Consider the following 20,169-nt stretch of genomic DNA (forward strand, 5'->3'; position numbering starts at 1 on the left):
ACCACTCTCTTTCACCATACACAAAGATAAACTCAAAATGGGTGAAAGATCTAAATGTGAGACAAGATTCCATCAAAATCCTAGAGAAGAACACAGGCAACACTTTTTTTGAACTCGGCCACAGTAACTTCTTGCAAGATACATCCACGAAGGCAAAAGAAACAAAAGCAAAAATGAGCTATTGGGACTTCATCAAGATAAGAAACTTTTGAACAGCAAAGGATACAGTCAACAAAACTCAAAGACAACCTATAGAATGGGAGAAGATATTTGCAAATGACATATCAGATAAAGGGCTAGTTTCCGAGATCTATAAAGAACTTATTAAACTCAACAGCAAAGAAACAAACAATCCAATCATGAAATGGGCAAAAGACATGAACAGAAATCTCACAGAGGAAGACATAGACATGGCCAACATGCACATGAGAAAATGCTCTGCATCACTTGCCATCAGGGAAATACAAATCAAAACCACAATGAGATACCACCTCACACCAGTCAGAATGGGGAAAATTAACAAGGCAGGAAACCACAAATGTTGGAGAGGATGCGGAGAAAAGGGAACCCTCTTACACTGTTGGTGGGAATGTGAACTGGTGCAGCCACTCTGGAAAACTGTGTGGAGGTTCCTCAAACAGTTAAAAATAGTCCTGCCCTACAACCCAGCAGTTGCCCTGCTGGGGATTTACCCCAAAGATTCAGATGCAATGAAACGCCGGGACACCTGCACCCCGATGTTTCTGGCAGCAATGTCCACAATAGCCAAACTGTGGAAGGAGCCTCGGTGTCCATCGAAAGATGAATGGATAAAGAAGATGTGGTTTATGTATACAATGGAATATTACTCAGCTATTAGAAATGACAAATACCCACCATTTGCTTCAACGTGGATGGGACTGGAGGGGATTATGCTGAGTGGAGTAAGTCAGTCGGAGAAGGACAAACATTATATGTTCTCATTCATGTGGGGAATATAAATAATAGTGAAAGGGAATAAAGGGGAAAGGAGAAAAAATGAGTGGGAAATATCAGAAATGGAGACAGAACATGAAAGACTCCTAACTCTGGGAAACGAACTAGGGGTGGTGGAAGGGGAGGAGGGCGGGGGGTGGGGATGAATTGGTGACAGGCACTGGGGGAGCACTTGACGGGATGAACACTGGGTGTTATTCTGTATGTTGGTAAATTGAACACCAATAAAAAATAAATTTTTTAAAAAAAATTTGTTCATAGCCCTTTCACGAAGATGGCGCCAAAGGCGAAGAAGGAAGCCCCTGCCCCTCCCAAAGCCAAAGCCAAAGCCAAAGCAGAGGCTTTGAAAGCTAAGAAAGCGGTGCTGAAAGGCGTGCACAGTCACAAAAAGAAGAAGATCTTCACGTCACCTACATTCCGAGGACCCAAGACCCTGTGTCTCCGAAGGCAGCCCAAATATCCTCGAAAGAGCACCCCCAGGAGAAACCAGCCTGATATCTATGCCAGCATCAAGTTCCCCCTAACTACTGAGTCAGCCATGAAGAAAATAGAAGACAACAACACACTTGTGTTCATTGTGGATGTCAAGGCCAATAAGCACCAGATCAAACAGGCTGTGAAGAAGCTCTATGGCATTGATGTGGCCAAGGTCAACACCTTGATCAGGCCTGATGGAGAGAAGAAAGCATATGTTCGATTGGTTCCTGACTCTGATGCTTTGGATGTTGCCGACAAAATCGGGATCATCTAAACTGAGTCCAGCCGGCTATAAATCTAAATATAAATTTTTTCACCAAAAAAAAAAAATTTTTGTTTATAAAGTATATTTTATAGTACATTTTTTTCTGTTTCTTGAAATGGTATTTATTTCCCTCTTCCTCTCCATCACTTTTTGCTAATATATTTTGTCAAATTCCAATACTTGCTCTATCCCATATTTGTTTTGGTGGCATGGTGGAGGAAGTCTGTGGTCCACTGTGAGTGTTTTATTATGACTGTGGTTAATCACTGTAATTACTAATCCTGATGACTGCTCTAAAGTTGAAGCATTAGGATAGTAGTTTAGTGTTTTGAGAGTAGTTATTGGAGTGAGAGGCAATTTTCCACATGTATATTTCATTCACATTAAGTTAAACATTTTTTTGATATGGGATATCTAAGTGGAGATGTCAGGCAATTGGATGCCTAAGTTCCGGGAGGATTTTTTATTCAGTTTTTTAAAAAAATGTTTTGAGTTAGAAGATAAATTATCAGATTTAAGCAGGTAGGAGGTATTTACAACCACAGAAGCAGATAAGAAAAAGTAGAGAAGGCTCAACGTCCTCCAGTGCTACAATCATAAGAAATATTTAATTGACAAAAATGGATGTTAATCAATAAGAGGTTATTTAACTTTTAAATTCTGTCTTATAGCAAATGCTCTATTCAAATAATAGTCCTATCTAGTGATTCCCATCCCTGCCTACTAGTGGTATCAGTGGAGCTATAAAGAAATTAAAAAATAATGTCATTCCTCTGTTTTCTAGAAAGAGGAAAAATTGATGGAGGCACTTTTCAATTCAATTAACTTTTCAGTCCAGATCTGGCTCTTTGACTTCAGATTATTGCCAGGAAAATTAAAAGGTAAAAATCATGGATTAGGGGTTTAACAATAACAAAGATAAAACTGCTAACATTTCTTATTTAAACAGATATCTTAAAGTGTGAATGGTAAAAATGAACAATGTTAAAAAAATTGAGTCCCAAGATTATGGGCAGAAATATTACAGAATTAGTAATAACTAGTGTTTCTGAACATAGGCTTTGGATGGATTTAGGACTGGGTTTCAATCCTGGCACCTTTATTTATTTTTTTTTAATTTTTTATTTGTTTATTTATGATAGTCACACACAGAGAGAGAGAGGCAGAGACACAGGCAGAGGGAGAAGCAGGCTCCATGCACCGGGAGCCCGACGTGGGATTCGATCCCCGGTATCCAGGATCGTGCCCTGGGCCAAAGGCAAGCGCTAAACCGCTGCGCCACCCAGGGATCCCCAATCCTGGCACCTTTAGATACTTTGTAGCTCATGCAAGTTATGTAGTCTTTCAAAGCTTTTTTTTTTTTTCTTACTTGCAAAATGCTGATAATTCTTATTTTATGCAATTAATATAAGGATTAATTAGTTGTGATAATGTCTATAAAATATAGAGGTTTATTAAAGAGTCTACAGAATGATTTTAACCTTCCTTAAGCTTTGCTCACAAAAATACCAGGACCAAGAGATAACTCAAGTAACATGACCCAAATCAACACCACACGTAAGTCTTAATTCTCGGTGAGTCATCTAAAATGTCATAATATTCTGCTATTTAAAATAAGACGATCTTAATTATCTGTATTATGAAGGAAAAAAGGAGGATATGAAATTACAATAAACTTGTGGTTATAGAAAATGTTCCTTTCACTTAAGGAAAACTACAGTTTCTTCCATTTTTATATGTAATATCTGACTGTACATGCCACCCTGAAATATCCAGATTAAAGAACAGAAAACTGAATTTGAAATTGCAAAATATTTACATTATTCTGTATTTCTCCATCCATGAATCTCTTTAAATTGTCTCAGCAATCTTCAGAGACCATCACTATCCTGATACTCTGCTTATCTCTAGATTTCTTGGCCCCTGAAGTATGAAAGAACTGACACTTTTAGGACATATTTTGATTATTTACATCCTTTATAGATAAAGCAGGTCAGACTATCACAACGACTCCAACACAAAATCTAAAATATAATATATCCATCATCCTTAAGAAATACACTCAACCAGAAATTTCTGAAGGATTCTGAAAATCCCTTAGCACCCATACCTTCCCAGATAAGAGTTGTTATACTACATATATCATATCCTAAAAATCATTGAAGTGACATTTTTATATATTTCATTTTCCACCATGTATTTAAATGATCAAGACATCCAACTAAGATTATGGAATATGCTGACATATTCAACATATGAACCCTTTTGTATATTTTTGGCCAAAATACTCTTATCATTATGATGGTATGCTCTTAACAATGAAACTATTATATGTTAATCAAGAAAACAGATAAAAAAGCAGCTAGATAAAACTTTAATGTATTCAAAATCTATGCACTGGTTATCCTAATCAAGTTTCTAGAATGCCTGTTACTGAAATGTGATCTTGGCTAGTTCAAAGAATTATTTGCCAACTCTGATAAAACCCTTAAGTCAACCAACAATATTACCATCTAGCCTGGTTTCAACAAATTCTTACATTATTGGGTTTTGCCAACTGGATTTCACAGTGATCAAGTTCACTACACTTCAATGATCAGATCGTTATGAAAAGGCAACATGCAGCTGGGTTCCATGCTCAGTCACTGTATCAACTCATAAAGCACCTCTATATAGACAGAACAGCAGAAATAGGACCCTAAGAGAGAAAGCATAGAAACTGTTGTTTGTTCCTAAAAGGTAGAAAGTCACCAATGATTTTTAAAGTTGCTTCTTGTCATTGTTTTTATGGGAACTATTTGAAAATTATCATTTGCAAAACTTCCATATAGTATAACAACTGCAAATATTCAATAGTAGTATGCTGACCCAAACTTAGAACTTCAAATTAAGCAAATGAAGTTAGATCATCAAAACTGATGTGTAATATTAATTTCAGCACAAGTCAATCAAAACTATCCAATCGTAAATTCTGAATTTAATTTTCTCCGGAAGCTAGTATCCTTGAATGCCTCTCATTCACTGAATATACCTGAGAACGATTAAGAAAAGGGATCCTGGAAAATTTATTCCTAGGATTCCCCTGGAAGAATACATGAAGAATGTAGAAGAGGATAGCAATAATTTCAAGTTTACAACACAAGCCTAGCAAAGCAACCAAGTGCTAGTCTACACATTGGATTGTAAGGTTTCTAATCTATTGGAAACATTGTTCCGCTTTATTCATAATAAAAGAACAGCAAATACTGAAGATTTAAAACATCAGTGAAACTCAGTTTTTCAACATTGTTTAGAACGATGAAAAAAAGAAAAAAACTTAATATCTACCTACCAGAGCATGATTAATCCAGGCAGTGGAATGCTGTGCCACCAGTGTACATGAAAACATTGTAATTGAAAGGAACTAAGTAGATTGAAATTTTTAAAATATCCAATATAATACTGAGTTTAAAAAGACATAGAACAGGAAATACAGGAGCAGCCATAGGGTCCCATTTTAATAAAATGTCATTTTTTTCATAAGAAATCTAGATGGACATATGCTAAGTTTGTAGTAAGTACTCCTCTAAGGACTAATGTTTAGGTGGAGAGATTTTGACTTTCAAAAGTATACACCTTTCACTTGGTTTGATTTGCTACTAGCATATCATTTTTATATGAGAAATATAGATATATTTAAAAACTTTTATTGAGGTATAATTGATATACATTATATCAGTTTCAGCTGTACAACATGACTCCATATTTGTATATATCTGACCCATGTAAAATACCAGTTGGATTGCACAGATATGTGGATTTTTTGATACAGTATTATAAATAAACTTTCCTCTGATTTTTTTAATGTTCTTTTCTATAGCTTGCTTTATTGTAAGAAAACAGTATATAGCACATGACAAAAAAGTTAATGAACTGTTTATATTATTGATAAAGCTTCTAGTCAGCAGTAATCTATTAGTTAAGTTTTGGGAGAGTAAAAAGTCGTAGGTGGAAAAAAAAAGATGTAGGTAGATTTTCATTGCACAGGGGCAGGGAGGAGGGTTAGCTCACCTAACTCTCATATTGTTCAAGAATCAAGTGTGTTGTGAAATGATCAACACAATAAGTCTGTTTACACCTATCACCATACATGGTTAAAGGATATTTTCTTTTCTTTTAATTTTTTAATTTTTTTTTTAATTTTTTAAAATTTATTTATGATAGTCACAGAGAGAGAGAGTGAGAGAGAGAGAGAGAAAGAGGCAGAGACACAGGCAGAGGGAGAAGCAGGCTCCATGCACCGGGAGCCCGATGTGGGATTTGATCCCGGGTCTGCAGGATCGCGCCCTGGGCCAAAGACAGGCGCTAAACCGCTGCACCACCCAGAGATCCCAGGATATTTTCTTATGATGAGACCTTTGAAAGTCCTAGCAACTTTCAAATATGCAATATTATTAACTATGGTTGCCATGGTATACATCATATCCCCATATTCCATATAACTGGAAATTTTTACCTTTTGACTACCTTCATCCATTTTGTCCACCTCTCCCAAACAGCTCTGGCAAACACCAATGTATTTTATTTATCTAGGAGTCTCAATTTTTTTATGATTCTATACAAAACTGAGATAAGATAGTATTTGTCTTTTTCCAATTTCACTTAGCATAATATCCTCAAGGTCCATCATTGTTGTCACAAACAGAAAGAGATTATTTTTTAGGCCTGTATAATATTCTATTATAGACACATTTTTTTCACCCATGCATGCTTTTTCCCTCAGATTTGTTCCCTAATTTGTATTGTGAGTCTGTGAGATTGTTTAATATATAATCTCCCAAAGTAGATGGGTAAGATACTGAAGCTGTGCCTTGAAGTATATGTAGAATTTTTTTCCCCTGAACAATCCTTGATTTAAAAAAAAATTATTACAGTATAGTTAACAGAGTATTAGTTTCAAGTATACAATATAGTGATTCAACAATTCCATATATTACTCAGTGCTCGTCAAGATAACTGTATTCTTAATTCTCTTCATCTATTTCACCCATCCTCTACCCAATTCCCTTCTAGTAATCACCTAGTCTCTAAAGTTAAAAGTCCATTTTTTGTCTTTTTTTTCCTTTGTTCATTTGTTTTGTTTTTCAAATTCCACATGAGTGAAATTATATGGTATCTGTCTTTCTCTGACTTATTTCACTTGACACTATATTCTCTAGCTCCATTCATGTTGTTGCAAATGGCAAGATTTCATTATTTCTTATGGCTGAATAATATTCTATCATATGTATGTGTAGGTTTATGTGTGAGTTCTTCTTTATTTATCTACTGATGGACACTTGGGCTGCTTTCATAATTGGCTATTGTAAATAACAAAACAAACATATGGGTGCATTTATCCCTTCAAATTAGTGTTTTTGCATTCTTTGGGTAAGTACCAGTAGTGCAATTACTAGGTGAGAGCATAGTTCTTTTTAATTTTTTGAGGAACTACTGTTTTCCACAGTGGCTGCATTCACACACAGTGCAGAAGGGTTCCTTTTTCTCCACATCCTCACCACCATTTGTTGTTTCTTATGTTTTGATTTTAGCCATTCTGACAGGTGTGAAGTGATATCTCATTGTATTTTGGATTAACATTTCCCTGATGATGAATGATGTTGAGCATCTTTTCATGTACCTGTTTGGAAAAAGTCTGTTCTCTGGAAAAATGTCTGCTCATGTCTTCTGCCCATTTTTAAATTGGATTTAGGGATGTTGAGTTTTAGAAATCCCTTATGTAGTTTGGATACTAACCCTTTATAAGACATGTCATTTGCAAATGTCTTTTAGTTTTGTTGATTGTTTACTATGCAGAAGTTTTTATTTTGATCTAGTCCCAAGAGTTTATTTTTGCTTTGGTTTCTCCTGCCTTAGGAGACATCTAGAAAAATGTTGCCACAGTCTAGGTCAGAGAAATGACTGCCTGCGCTATTTTATAATTTTCATGGTTTCAGGTCTCACATTTAGGCCCTTAATACATTTTGAATTTATTTTTGTGTGTGGTGTAACAAAATGGTCCAATTTCATTCTTCTGCATGTAATTGTCCAGTTCTTCCAACACCATTTGTGCAACGACTGTCCACCCCCCCCACACAATCCTTTCTGTAAACAAAAAGGCTTTTCTCCATGTTTTCTATGACCGGTTACTGCTAACAACAAAGTCACTTATTTCACTTTCCACCTCATTTGTACCTACATGGAAAATACATACATACAAAGGATAATGAGTGAGGCAAGTAACTTTGACCTTTATTTTAGAAACTTTCATCTCGGCAGGCTCTCTGGCAAACATACAAGATCATGGATTTTGAGGTGTACAGGAGAAAGGTGGAAGAGAGGATTTTAGGAAAACAACCTAACAGAACAATAGAATGGGAAATGACAGCATTCTTCTCTTCTTCATGAACTCTATAATTTCTAGTCTTAATACTATATTCTTTACCTGGTACTGACATTAGAAAAATGTGAAAGAGGGGACTAGTTTTGCATTAACAGAAAAGAACTGAGAAAGGGAATTATAAACTGCAGCATCCACAGGGGTTATGGGAGCAGGGAGTTTGAGTAGACATTTGGCTGAATCAATTATTTCTAAAGTAACTTTTAAGATACACATATAAAGTAATCACCAAGAAGAGATTCCCCATGCACAAAAATACTTAGATAAAAACTAAAAATTTTAACTGGTGTTATTTATTTCTAACATTTAAGTTATTAATGTCATATGGAATATAGAATAGATTGGCTAGGTACCTGACATCAATAGCTCAGCTAGGAGATCAAATAAGGTAACACAAGCAAGGCAAAATAATTGTCATATTGTAGGCAATTAATAAATGTCAACTAGATTTTTTCCAATAATGTAATAAATACAATTGTGTTTCTCAAACAAAATTTGAAAAATCAGTATACTTTTTATTCTATAATCATTTTACATAAAAGGGAACCTAAACTTTGGTCACCATTTTGTATTGTTATCTTCTAATTGCTGTGTCATGATAATTAGACTCCCATTTCCAATCTCCCAGACCAAATCATGCGTAAAAAGCTATGAAATATGTCACACCCTTGATTTTCACCAAAACATCAAATCTAAAAAGTCAAGAAACCATAAATTTTTCAGTTACATAAAAATACTATTCAGACTACTTTTGCTCTCCAACAATGCAAAGAACTGATTAGCATACATGATTAAAATATGGACATGGAGAACTGCAAACATTTGCCATAATAGATTTGAGGCCATGTATTATCTGTTGCCATAAACCAATTACATGAATCAGACCTTTCTCTAGAGCTTACTTTAAAAGTTTGATTTCACAAACAATGACATGACTACCTTTGTATCCCCAGTGCCTCTGGCACAGTGGGTGGTATATAACATTGTAAGTAATCAATCAACTCCTCACAAAATGGACAATGATACTTCATTTGGAACAGTAGATGCAATTCCTGTTGTCTCTACATAACATCATTAGATCACTCTCCTTCCCACTCTAAGACCTTTGAAGAGGTGATAAAAATCAAGCAACAAAATGAAAATATAGTCATATCAGACAATTTTAGAAGAATAGCAGTTAGTAAAGAGAATGATATTTGATAATAAAAAGGTTCAGAATATAAGCAAAGGGGAAAAAAGCCATCAAGAAACATAGAGAAAAATGAAAGGAAAGGGGACTATAGGAATGGTATGTACTAGGGGTAAAGAACAGTTTTTATGTGTTACAACTGTCAACAACACAGATTAGTGAAGGATTAGGACTAAAATAGCAAGCTTCAACTAACCAGAGAAAGTAGAAACAAAAACCAGAACACCATTAGTTAAAGAGAAAAATGTAGGAGCATTCAGAAAAATTGAAGTCTGATACAAATTATTTATCAAAATATTGCAAGAAGCCTAAGGCCCTGAAGGTCTTATTTTACTAACAGTTTAGTATGTAAAGTTCATTTTTCTTAAAGAAAATGTAGCATTTTTGGCATAATTTCTAAAAAATGATTAATCATATCTATTTATGAAAATATTCATTCTTTGAGAACAGCAGCTGTGAGTGCTTTTATTTTTTCAATATTTACCAAAAATAACTTCAAAGGACTCAGATGATTGAGAAGACGATCTTCATTATTCTCAAGGAACCACACAGCATAGACAACCTAAACTCTTTTGTAAATTACTCTGTTTTATGCCCTCTCTCCATAAAAGCATCTCTAATTTTAGTTCTAGATTATCTTGAAAGTTGAAGAAAAACAAAAAGTATTTCATTAAGTTTCCTGGAAATATTTCTACTTGATATAGAACATAATATCTACACTAATTTGAGTGGGAATAAAGAAAGGAAGGCTGTCTTAGAGGCTTTGTTTCCTGGCTTACTAATGTCAGGACAACACGGGACAAATTATTTTATAAGAACTGATTTGGTGAACTCAATTCTTCCCCTCCCTATTATTCATGAAGAAGTCTAGAAATCGAAGAGAAGCAAATAGGCATAGCACCTTTCATTGTCTGTTAACATAAGACAATTTTTAACATAGCCCAGGGCAGGGAAAGGCAGATGCTCTTATGTTATAATAAGGCCAGAGTTATTAGTTATTTGTTTGTTACAAATAAGGTCAAAGTTATGTTAATAGAAGGAATATGAATTTCTTCCAGTACCAGATGGGGACCTTTAGAAATAAATGAGTCATCACAGTGGGAGGCATGTTTGATTTCAGATATTTGGGTGAAAACAAGCTACAGCCTGGAATGAAAACCCCTGCTCCACAATATCATCTATTTCCTCTGCCTAAACAAAAAACAAAGTCTTCATTATGTATCTCTAACACAGGCCAAAGACACAAATCCTAGCACAAAGTGTCACTCTCTGAAGGGCCAGCTGGAAACCAACATAGGGGAGAAAAGGTTTTAGCAACTGCTGTAGGCTGCAAAATTTGAAAGACACAAGAGATAATTGGGCACAGAGGTGTTGGGAAATCCCACATATCTGTGTACATGTGTGGTGAGGGTAGGGTAGGGGGGCCTCCAAACCAAAAGGAAATAGGTTAAAGGAAGAAGACTGAGGGAAAGGGGCATAGAATAGAGAAATTAAACTTTAATATGTTCAGATGTGACATGTACCCATTTCATACTTCTAAACCTAGTCCAGGTAAGTGATCCTGATGTGACAAGAAGTCAGATAGCTAAACACCTTATCTTCCACCTACACAACTAATTAAAACTAACTTTGGTCAACTACCTGAAGTCAAAAGTAAATTCCCTAAATTTCTCTTAATGTTCTATATATTCATTTTGGGAATAGGAGCTTACAACACAATCTAGAATAGAGAGGTTATAGCCCCATGCCATCATCAGTGGACTCAGGCAGCATCCTTGATGTGTTGTACTAGCAATGGGATCTATTGACAAGGCCACGTTAGGTAGATCAGTCATCCCTCCTTTCCCTCTCTTTCTAAAAAGTGGTCTGGGGCAACAGAGGCATATGGATGAGAGAGTAAAGGAAAGACCACTACATGGATTCTAGAGAATGTTGTTTCTCTTGAAATATGGCTATCATCAATTTCAGATTCCTCAAATGTAAAAGAATGATCACCAGAAAAATTTCTTCCCTTGCTATGGCTTTCAAATACCACAATTTTAGTTTTGCATAAAAAAAAAAAGATGATCTACATTGAAAAATGAGTAATACTATAAAAATCTTAAAGATTCTTCAGGATTAAGAGCAAAAAGGATATAAATGTATATATTAAGAAAAAAAGACAAAAATGAAAGGGGACAACTGTAATATTCTCTAGGTTTTCAGGAGGTCATAGTTTTTAATAGTACTTTCAAGTTGTTCCTATGTGTTATTAACATTCCGTGAGAGATTATACTGATCAGTGATTCCACTGCAAAGACCTTAACATAGTACACACTTTTTAATAATCTGATTACTAAAATACCCTGGAATGAAAACAATAGCAAATAGAAAGAGACTGGCATATTAAAAAAATGTGGGCAAGTAATTTTATAAAGCTCCCCTCAAATTGATAGGATGCAAGTGCCTATCAGAGAAATAGTATTTAGAATTTTTGGCAAAATTAAATATAAATACAACCCATAGGGTCACTATCTTTTCTTTATATGGAAAGTATTAAAGCACTGACAGAATATATATATATAGACACAACTGTATGTGTATAATATACAAGCAAATTCAATTTGGAACTATAATGTCTCAGCAGACAATCATTTTAAGTAAAAGCTCAGTGTTAAGGTTTTTCTGACTTAACCATGAAATCAAGCAGTTAGAATAAATGAATGGTGTTCCTAGGGCTGTAACGGGATGGAAGCTATTTTTACTAGAGAAAATAGATAAGGGAGAGGGAAACAAAGTTCAAAGTTTTTTAAGTTTTTTTTTTTTTTATGGCTCACTAGTTTTAAAAAAAATCTTAAATTTTGTATGTATAATTTCTGTTGTCATGGAAGTACCATTTGAAAATAAACAAATTTGACAAAAAATATTTTTAAATCCAGATAATATAAGCAGTACCCGTATGATCCATTTCACACTCTTTCCACTATTGTAAAATAAATTTTTACTATCTCAGAAAATGTTATTATTTTCAAGGCTGTCATACAGATTAACTTCTAAACCATGCTTATACTCTTGAGGTGCTAAGGGTACCAATAAAAGAAGTCAGAATACCAGTAAAAGAACAACTGAGAAACAACCCATAGTTTTCTTAACTACAGAGAACAAACTAAGGGTTGCTGGAAGGGAGGTGGCCGGGGGGTGGTTAAATGGGTAATGGGTATTAAGGAGGGCACATGTTGTGATGAGCACTGGGTATTGTATGTAAGTGATGATTCACTAAATTCTACTCCTGATGCCAATATTACACTATATGTTAACTCTCTAGAATTTAAATAAAAACTTGAATTTTTTTTAAAAAAAAGGACTGATGAAGAGTCTCATAAACTGATCCCTAATTTTTTCCTATATCCAAGCCATATTTTAAATGGCTGATACTATATAATTAGAGCAGAGACAGACTTGAAAATACGGGTTTATTCCTTTGAAAGAACACATTATTTCCTTATTTTTGCTGTCTTTTTTTCCCCCAAACATTCTAACTAAGCATAAAATACAAATCAATCAGGGAGAGCTAGTTCACTCTTACAAAATTTTTTCTTTTAACATTTTTCAAACAGTACTTCAATTGGTCTACAATGCTAGTGAAATTTAAATATTTGAATATGCCCTTCTTGTCAATATTATTGCAGCTGAATATTCTACAACTTTCAACATTATAATTTATTATTTTTCTTTCATTTCTAATGGAAAGCTTCTGTAATTTGCCTGGAATTTTGTCATGTTCATTCCTTTCTGGAAAATGCTTGCTAAATTCATTCTTGACAACAAACCAAACACTGAAAGCAGAGTGTCCCAGGAGTGGCACATTAATATTCAGCATTTCTGTTGAGATTCACAGTTTGTCCCTAGCAACCTTATACAGACATATTCCCATACTACAGGATGATGTATTCTATATGTGAAATTTAAAAATAAAAAGTAGTTGTTTTTATAAGCAATTACCTCCTTCTAACATGGGAGTGTCTTATTAGTAAGGTTTTTCCTTTTAATTGAAGTGTGTGATGGATGTCAAAGATTCACATGCTCCATTGTTGAAAATGTTGTTAAGGGACATGTTGGTATTAAAACTGAGGAGACATAACAGGCTGGATGTGGGAGATGGCAGATTTTAATAAAGTAAAATAATCAAATAACAGCACATAATTATTTTCTGAAAAAACATCATGTTGGATAAATGAAGCAAGCTCCCAAACTGTATGGATATTACAGTTTTAAGCAATCAACTCCCACAAGTATCCACATTACACAGGATGGATACTATTATTTTTGAGTGTAGGAGGCATTCAGCTTTTCTTTTTTTTTTTTTTTCATTTCAGTCAACTTTTATTGACTTATCTTTAAGCTCACTGATTCCAATCTACTGATGAGCCCACTCAAGATATTCTTCATTTCTGTTAATTTTTCTGATTTCTAGCATTTCCTTTTTATTCTTAGAATTTTCATCTCACTGCTTAAGTTATCCATTTGTTCTTGTATGTTGTCCACTTTTTCCATTAGGACACTTAGCATATTTATTAGTTATTTTAAATTCCCAATTTAATAATTCCAAAATCTCAGCCATATCTAAGCTGTTCTGATACTTGCTTTATCTCTTCAGACTGTAATTTTTGCTTTTTAGCTTGCCTTATAGTTTTTTGTTGAAAGCCAGATATGATTTATTAGGTTAAAGGAATGGAAGTAAATAATCCTTTAGTATTAGGTCTTATGCTTATCTGGATAAGAGGCTGTGTTTACTCTTTGCTTTAGGTGTAGTGTCACAGGCAAAAGATTCCTCTAGGATCCCTGGTTTGTTTCGTTTATTGTCTTTGGGTTTCTCTATGGATTCCTTCTTAAGTAAGGACTGAGCTGTAATTTTCTATCATTTTACAGGACCCCTAGTGATGTGATGGTATTGTGTGTGGTGAGGGGGCAATCTATATTCCTATCATTAGGTTGCAGTCTTTTACTGAGACTATGTCCCTGGACTATGACCTACACAAATGCTTGTCAGTTGTTTTTGTTTTTCATCCCCCTGAGGTGAGACAGGAAGGCTAGAGGGAGCTGAATTTAGCTATTTTCCTTCCATAAACTAAGTTAGTTTTGGTGAAGCCCAAATCAGACTCTAGTAAAAAGAGCTTCCCTTGAGGATAGGCCTTCTCTTACAGAACAGAAGCTTTAAGCTTATTTCAAGATAGTTACTTTTCCCTTCTCCCTGCTATAAATATGAATGACATTTTGCTTCAGTTTATCTCCCTAAGAACATGATGGGGCTCCGGGAGGCAAAACACAGGAAAGTGTAGGAGACTTCCTATGGTTGTACTCACAAATGTTTCATGCCCAGCGTCCAACAATAAGTCAATTCTCCTTCAAGTGTTCTTTCCAAGTTGCATGAATGGCTTCTCCTCCAGGTAAACTATGATTCTTTGTGTTCGCCTATCTCTGCAAATTTAAGGTTCGCAGTTGCCTTGTGACTTCACTGATCTGATAAATACATAATTGTTAATTTTCAGTTTGTTCAGTTTTTTTCTCATTGCAAGGATTTGAGTTAACACTTCCAAACTCTTTACATGCTGTGCTTAGCTTTATAAATGTAACTTTAATGAATTATTCATCCCCATTTGCTTAAATATTCTTCAATCATTAAAAATCTGATTACTCAGAGATTATAACCCATCACCCATGTATCCTACCTTAGGTGTCATAAAACCTCAGACTTTATTTTCCTGACTGCCGATCTTCACAATATCCTGACAACTAGTTGAAGCTTCAATCTGAAAAGGCTTATTTGTGGCTTGAGACATGATTGGTATTCGCTAGTATGTAAATACTTTGAATGGCAAGAACTTCTGGGAGATCTCTGAATGTGATTAGCAAGTCTGTCTTTATTATATTTTGCCAAAGGCAGAATACTAATTGTTAATTGAGAAGTTGCCTTCTCTTCTGGAAATCTATGTAAGAAACAATAAATCATCAGAAGCTGGAAAGCAGGCCTACTGTTTTGTTTGAATGCCATTCCCTGAAAATACTTTTACCTAATTTAGCAGACTTTGGTAGTAAGTATACCAAAACATTGCATGCCAAAAGTTAAATAAATGACCTTGAGACAATGAATGGCTACTTAAAAATGTTTTTAAAAAAGTAAATGTTTTCATGGTAAAGTCACTGGTGAAAAATGATCCTGTTGAAGAGTTTGTTTCTATGTAATCACGATTCATGACAGTCAAACTAAAAGATTTTTCTTTTGGCTGCTGTTTTTAAGTTACTTACTATATAGTACATTTGGCACCATTCACACAGCCAAAACAGATTATTTTTACTTTTAAAACATTGTTATCAAACAGAATGAGTCACCACATTTTCACATACCCACTTTGAGCCAATACTTTAAGTACTTTTTTTTTAACATAAAATGACAGAAGAGAACTACAGTAAGCTGCATGAAATTTCACTCAGTATTTGTCTACAGTAAAAAGAAAATGCCTTCATGGAGAAAATCACATAAAGGGAAAAAATATAACTAAAACTCTAAGGGAGGTGGGAACTAATGATGTGTGAGAATTTAATAGGCTTCAGTACGCCTACTATGCTGTACTCCATTTGTTAATGAATAGTAGAAGCAGCAGTTCTCTGGGTAAAGTGAATAAGGGTTATTAGCAATAATAATGGTTTGCTAGCTGATAAATTTGCAGATTAAGCAACCTCTGCCGTGGAAGTTAGTAATATTTCAAAGATATTGCTCAAAGGAGAATGGAATGGGTATTTTATTTTTATATCAAGAAAACTGGACTCTTTACCAAAGTGTGTGGCAGCAGAAGTCTTGATTCTCTCATTTTTCAATTTAATGGGTGGCAAGACTTCTACCCAGTACTGAAAATTTTATGACATTTCACTCACTCAATCATATAATGTTCTAGAGTTATACTCCAATCATCTGCTATTCTGCTCTTCTTGTTAAAGATCACATGAGAAAAAACAACCACCTATTTTATATCCAGGTCAGTTTTATAATAAATATAATGAATAATGTATGTAAGTTTCTCCACCAGGGTTGCATTTTTGCCATTTTTGCAATGAAAATAAATAGCTACTACTAAATTTTCAGAATGACCACTGTGTTTTTTATTTTTGAGGTTTCATTAGACAAAATGCCTTTAGGAAAAGGCCTTTAGAAATTTCATAAAGTGACCTTAGGGGGCCAACTAGTTCTAATTAGCTAGCCCCATGGCTAGAAATAAAGATATGGACCAGCTACATTGATTGATTTGTTGAAAGCATAGAGAATACAAGAAGGTCCTCAAGAATACGGCTCCAGAGGTAAGTGTACTGTGTTTTAGTCTTATCTATGCAGCTTTGTGAGTTGTCCACCAAAATCTCTTGTTTCATGATCATTTAATGGAAGCCCAAAATCTCTTGTTTCATGATCATTTAATGGAGGCCCAAACCACTCAAATTATATAATTATGATCCTTTTCAATCACAATTACTACTTAGCCAATGGCAGTCACTATCAGTAGTTCCATGAGCACCCAGTGTTAGCAGCAACTCTAGGTACTAGACAATTTGGCTAAAATAACAAAATTCACAGTAAAACATTCATAGATCATATCTAAATGGCATAGGAGTATTATTTTCCTGATCCTATCATGAAAGGCACAGTCAAAATTATTTAGGGGACAGGAAGGACTATGCTTTGACAATAGCTTGACTGAAGCTGTGTCCAGAGAGCCAATAGGGATCTAGCCCAGGGTTTCTGAGTGCCCGAGCCAGAGTTCCTCTATATCATGGGCAATTTAGGAAGCACAAGACCAACACTGGAGACCAGCAGACAAAGAACTCCAGTTGGTTTGGAGGCTTTCTCATAAAGGTAATGATCACAATTTACAATATAACCCTGGCAGAGTAAAGATAAGAATCACACCCAGGTGTTGAAGTTGATGATGGTGAAAATGAAAACTCCTGTACCACAAAAAACTCCTAAACTACTGGTTCTTAAACTTTGCTGTACGCTCAAACCATGTAAGTGTTCTTTATATGAAACTCTTGGGGAAAATTATTTGAGTAGATACTAAGCAGTTTCCTTAAAAATAGGGATCAAAAGTTCAAATATATTTTACAACAGTTTGTACCCAACTCCCATTCCCTTTCATTTCTCTACCTAAAAAGAGTGTCTGGCAGGTATAAACATCTCTTCCCTTACCTTTTCAGGTCTGACCAGCAAGATAACTAACAGTGTTTCTAATTTGCAATGTAAAAAAGACTAGCAGATTGCAGAGAAGCCAATCAGGATCATCTGGTTTCCATCCCTGAAAATGTAGTTTGCCCATATAAGCTAAAGGTCTTTTCCAGTGGTTTTCAAAGTCTGGGCCCAGAATAGGAACTTAAAAGACCATCTGAGAATATTTTAGAAATGCAAATTTATCCAGACCTACTGAATCGTTAACTTTTGGGGTGAAACCTGGCAACCCATATTTTAATAAACTCTCTAGATGATTTTGTTGCATTCCAAAGTTTGAGAAGCACTGGTCTTTATAATTTGTGAACTCTTCACTATTTTTCTTCTGAATTGGTGAGCAGCCTTATAATAAATATGTAGATTTTTTAAAAAATCATTCAATTTTCTGTGTTCTAAATTTTTATCCAAATACAAACTCTGTGCTGTCTTGTCTGCATATTTTACTCAGTTTTATAAGTCAGAGGGAACATTTGTTATGACTCTCACTAAAAGTAATCTTTTAAGGACCTGAACAAATAGCCCACATTCTCAGAGGTTTTCTGAATCAGGGATTAGGTGTAATTTTGCAGGACATCCCTTTTCTGTCTGCCACCTTATAAACTATCTGCAATAGCCAAAAAAGAAAAGACTTTTGAATCAGAGAGCCCAATTCAGTTGTTGGCTATCCCTTAACTAGAAACATGACACATGACAATTTTATGAGCTCAATTTCACAAGTGAGAATAAAAAATAAAATGAAAATACAAGTAACCTCCCATGATGAGAATTTAAAAAGATGATTTACATGGAGAAAAAGTCTTACCAAAAATGTGCACATTTTATCAAATAATTCTGCTGTCTGACAGGACCTACTCTGTCCTGTGTAGAATAATGTCCACCCTCCCCAATGGCTGCCCACATCCTAATCCCCAGACCTGTGATGTATAACCTGACATGCCAAAAGGGACTTGGCAGATGTGCTTAAGGTTAAGGACCTTAACATGGGGAGAGTAGCTTGGATTACCCAGGTGGGTCCAATCTAATTATATGAATTCATTTAAGTAGAGAATTATTCCCCGTTGTGGTCAAAGGTCTATGAACAAAAGAATGGTCAGAGAGCTGAATCTTGCTGGCTTTCAAGATGGAGGAAGGAGGCCATGTCCAAGGAATGCAGGCAGCTTCTAGAAGTTGGAAAAAGCAATGAAATAAGTTTTCCCCTAAAGCCTCCCAAAGGGAGCAGAGCCCAGCTGATATCTTGATTTTAGACCTGTGACATGTTGGAATTTTGGCCTCCAAAATTGTAAGATAATTGTTTTTTTTAGGGCACTAAGGCATAGGTAATTTGCTATGGCAATAACAGGAGGTTAATATATACCCTATGCTTACTCTCTTTAAGTTACTTTGAGATGTCAAAACTGGGGTATGCCACACCCATACACATTACAGAGCCACTGACATCCAGATGGATCCAGGACTGTATTAATGGTCCAGAGTATTATGATTTTAACACATAGGCAAGGTAGTTACTAGAGGTAAGCAATATGTATCCTCCTTTCACTGAATCAAAACATAAACTCACCTGAAGAAAACAGAGGTAAATCACTATTTGACAACGAAACTGGGCTTTTAAACTTTTCAACTTGCTTTTTGAAATAGATTTTACTTTCTTCCTCTCTCTCTTGCAAGACTTGAAAAATATATAGCCTTGGCAGCCTTAGCCACCACAAAACAGAGCTAGACTTACCATAAGTTCCCCTTGGAGAAATCAGAAATCATTGGAACAATGATTTTTTTTGAAAGTGCCTAAATGACTTCTGTTTGCCTAACAGCATAAGCAAAGAGTATAAGAAACAGACAATGTTAATCGGAGAAGGACAAACATTATATGGTCTCATTCATTTGGGGAATATAAAAAATAGTGAAAGGGAATAAAGGGGAAAGGAGAAAAAAATGAGTGGGAAATATCAGAAAGGGAGACAGAACATGAGAGACTCCTAACTCTGGGAAAAGAACTAGGAGTGGTAGAAAGGGAGGTGGATGGGGGGGTGGGGGTGACTGCGTGATGAGCACTGAGGGGGGCACTTGATGGGATGAGCACTGGGTGTTATTCTGTATGCTGGCAAATTGAACACCAATAAAAAATAAATTTATATAAAAAAAGAAACAATGTGTTTATATTGGTTTTTAAACAAAATAAGCATCCAATTGCCTCACCAGCAAAAATATTCTAATATTCTTGAAAAGACATTGAAATATACTATATTGACACTGTTTTGCCAGGACTGCAAACAATCAGGATCTCACTTTTAGAAATAACATTTACAATTTTAACATTTTAAATACAAACAGAAATATTAATTGAGCAAAATAGGAGCCTATAAAAAGTTTTAACTAGCTTCTCTAAAGACAATGAGAATTATTTTCAAGATGTTTGCAAATGGCTGTCTTCTCATGGTATCCTCACATGACAGACAGAACAAGCACTCATATCTCTTTTATAAGAGGCATAACCCTATTCATGAGGGCTCAACCCTTATGATTTAATTATCTCCCAAGGCCCCACCTGCTAATATCACCACAGTGGGGGTTAGAATTACAACATAAGAATGGGGGGT

The 20,169-nt window shown here is 35.1% G+C and overlaps 1 protein-coding gene across 1 annotated transcript; it reads left to right on the top strand.

Annotated features, from left to right (window-relative positions):
- The first annotated feature begins 1,243 nt into the window (after positions 1-1,243).
- LOC112674801 (60S ribosomal protein L23a-like) lies at positions 1,244-1,776 on the top strand. The gene has a single exon (XM_049093443.1). It carries the CDS (start codon positions 1,250-1,252, stop codon positions 1,724-1,726), a length of 477 nt encoding a protein of 158 aa, XP_048949400.1. The 5' UTR covers positions 1,244-1,249; the 3' UTR covers positions 1,727-1,776.
- Positions 1,777-20,169: the final 18,393 nt, after the last annotated feature.

This window comes from Canis lupus, chromosome 14 (assembly GCF_003254725.2).
Source record: "Canis lupus dingo isolate Sandy chromosome 14, ASM325472v2, whole genome shotgun sequence".
Lineage (NCBI taxonomy): Eukaryota > Metazoa > Chordata > Mammalia > Carnivora > Canidae > Canis > Canis lupus.